The sequence below is a fragment of the Colobus angolensis genome, unplaced genomic scaffold (genome assembly GCF_000951035.1).
Source record: "Colobus angolensis palliatus isolate OR3802 unplaced genomic scaffold, Cang.pa_1.0 Scaffold22, whole genome shotgun sequence".
In the NCBI taxonomy this organism is placed as follows: Eukaryota; Metazoa; Chordata; class Mammalia; order Primates; family Cercopithecidae; genus Colobus; species Colobus angolensis.
In genome coordinates this window covers 413,720-415,552 of record NW_012115377.1, presented here as the reverse complement: position 1 = coordinate 415,552, position 1,833 = coordinate 413,720, and the positions used below count along the sequence as shown (strand labels likewise).

Genomic DNA, 1,833 nt, shown 5'->3' with positions numbered 1-1,833 from the left:
CGGGGAAGTCCTCGAGGGCGGGCGCCCCAAGAATCCTTTGTTGGGCGATTGCCCCCCGGGAGGCCTGGGCCAGTTCTCCCCGGCCCAGGAAAGACCCCGGCCCGGCCCTGGGACCCCGGCACCCCCGCCCTCTCGCAGGGCCCGGAGTTCCGCGGCTGTTTTCACCTCCAAAGAAACTTTCCCGGACCTCCCGACTGCGCGACGCTCCAACCAACCGCCCGCAGCCCACCCCCGCCGACTGCCCCGCCCCTCCCCGCCCCCGGCATGCTAATGAGGCCTCGGCGAACGGTCCCATTGGGTGAGGCCTTCCCCCCGGGCGTGCCCATGCAGATACCGATCGGCGCGCCGGCCGGCGATTGGCTGGGGAGGCTGCTGAGCCGCGTGGGAGGTTGGTAAGGAAGGCGGCGGGCGGTGCGTCAAGTTCGGCTGCGCTCGGCCGCGCTCGGGACCAATCGGGAGCGCGTGGCGGACTTGCTGGGCGGAGCCTCTTAAAGGGCCAGTAGGCGAGGCGCGGACTCCTCCTCCGGCTCTGAGGGCTATACGCCCAGCAGCTGCCGGATGGCGCGACCGGCGGATCCGGGTCGGGCCCCGCCCCGGTTGCCATGGGGACGGAGGTGGGTTTGCTAGGGTTAAGGTCCTGCGAGGCAGCCCCCAGCCCTAGGACAAGGTGGGACCTGTTCTTAACATCCTGCAAAACCTGTCGGAGACGTTTCCTATTTATTTATTCAGTTTAGAGCCCCCGACATCCGGATCCGAGGGCTTCTGGCCACAGGGGCTGCTCTCTCTGTGGGGTCTCGGCTTTCCCTCCTGTGCAATGGGGACATTGCACGATGTCCAGGGCGTAGAGGCTGGGATGCTGCGAAGCTGAGAACGGGGTGTGGGTCAGGCAGGGGGTGGGGTTGGGAGCTGGGCTGGAAGTATTTGGGGAAAGATGGTGGTGAAGGGAGGTTACAAGGACCTCGGGGAGTTGGGTCACAAGGCTCCGCTCTGGGGGATCAGACCCAAGTTGGGGCTGCTCACTTTTTTTTTTTTTTTTTTTTTTTTTCTCTCCATAAGCCGGTTTCTTCTCTGTGGCCTGCCTGTTTGGTTCACAGCAGTGCCCATGGTGGGTGTTCAATACACATTCATTGAATCGTTCAAATGTCTAGGAGGCAGATGCAGTCAGCTACTTTGGAAAACAGACTGGCATTTCCTCAAAGGGTTAAATAAATGTGGAATCACCATGTAATTCAGCAGTTTACTCCTAGGAATATACTCCAGACAACTGAAAACAGGTGTTCAAACAAAAGCGTGTACACAAGCACCCATAGCAGCGTGATTCATAATAGCCAAAAAGTGAAAGCAACTCAAATGTCCGCTAACAATGCATGGATCAGTAATGCGATATATCCTTACAACAGAATATTATCGGCCATAGGCCGGGTGCGGTGGCTCACGCCAGTAATTCCAGCACTTTGGGAGGCAGGCGGATCACTTGAGGTCAGGAGTTTGAGACCAACCTGGCCAATATGGTGAAAACCCAACTCTATTAAAAATACAAGCCAGGCGCGGTGGCTCACGCCTGTAGTCCCATCACTTTGGGAGGCCGAGGCAAGTGGATCACGAGGTCAGGAGATCAAGACCACAGTGAAACCCCGTCTCTACTAAAAATACAAAAAATTAGCCAGGCGTGGTGGTGGGCGCCTGTAGTCCCAGCTCCTCGGGAGGCTGAGGCAGGAGAATGGCGTGAACCCGGGAGGCAGAGGTTGCAGTGAGCCAAGATTGCACCACTGCACTCCAGCCCAGGCAACAGAGCAAGATTCCGTCTCAAAAAAAAAAAAAAAAAGGAAAAGA

At 58.0% G+C, this 1,833-nt stretch overlaps 1 protein-coding gene across 1 annotated transcript in view; it reads right to left on the bottom strand.

The window, feature by feature from the left end:
• Positions 1 to 326, bottom strand: part of HMG20B (high mobility group 20B) — a 5,356-nt gene extending 5,030 nt beyond the window's left edge. Inside the window, exon 1 of the mRNA XM_011943603.1 lies at positions 166 to 326. Coding sequence (XP_011798993.1) covers positions 166 to 326 — 161 coding nt within the window. The remainder of the gene's footprint in view (positions 1 to 165) is intronic.
• Positions 327 to 1,833: the final 1,507 nt, after the last annotated feature.